At 78.9% G+C, this 451-nt stretch overlaps 1 protein-coding gene across 1 annotated transcript in view; it reads right to left on the bottom strand.

Annotated features, from left to right (window-relative positions):
* MCRIP2 (MAPK regulated corepressor interacting protein 2) overlaps nt 1-451 on the bottom strand; it is a 6,949-nt gene that overhangs the window by 5,776 nt on the left and 722 nt on the right. The window contains exon 2 of the mRNA XM_032269449.1: nt 1-161. Coding sequence (XP_032125340.1) covers nt 1-161 — 161 coding nt within the window. The remainder of the gene's footprint in view (nt 162-451) is intronic.

Below are 451 nucleotides of genomic sequence, written 5' to 3'. Positions count from 1 at the left end.
TGCGCGACCAGCTTGCTGGGCCCCTTGGTGATGGTGTACATGGCGCGCCGCTCCCCGACCGCCGCCGGCCCCCGGCCTGATCCGGCCCCTGTGCCCGGGCTCGCACTTAACGGGCGGCGGGCGCTGCGGGCAGGGGGCGGGCCCGCTACACGCCCCCGGCCCTTAAAGGGCCCGCACGGGCTCGGGCCAACCGCGGGACACGCGGCGCAGGCCGCGCTCCGGCCCTTCGGGAAACCGGCAGGCGGGGGCGGAGCCGGCAGCAACCCCGCCCCGGCCCCCGGAGGCCAAGGCGGACCCAGCGCCCTGCGGCCCGGGAAGGCCGCTGCTGCCTGGGAGCCAGGTGGGTCCCGGGGCACCGGGCTCGCGGCTGGCGGCGGGGACCCAAGGGGTCGGCGGCGACGTGCGAGCCGGGTCCTGGGACCTCGGGGCCCACTTTTGACAGGCGCTGGAG

This window comes from Sapajus apella, unplaced genomic scaffold, assembly GCF_009761245.1.
Source record: "Sapajus apella isolate SASKATOON/1434 unplaced genomic scaffold, GSC_monkey_1.0 scaffold192, whole genome shotgun sequence".
NCBI lineage: Eukaryota > Metazoa > Chordata > Mammalia > Primates > Cebidae > Sapajus > Sapajus apella.
The sequence above is the reverse complement of the archived record's forward strand: the minus strand, read 5'-3'. Positions and strand labels throughout refer to the sequence as shown.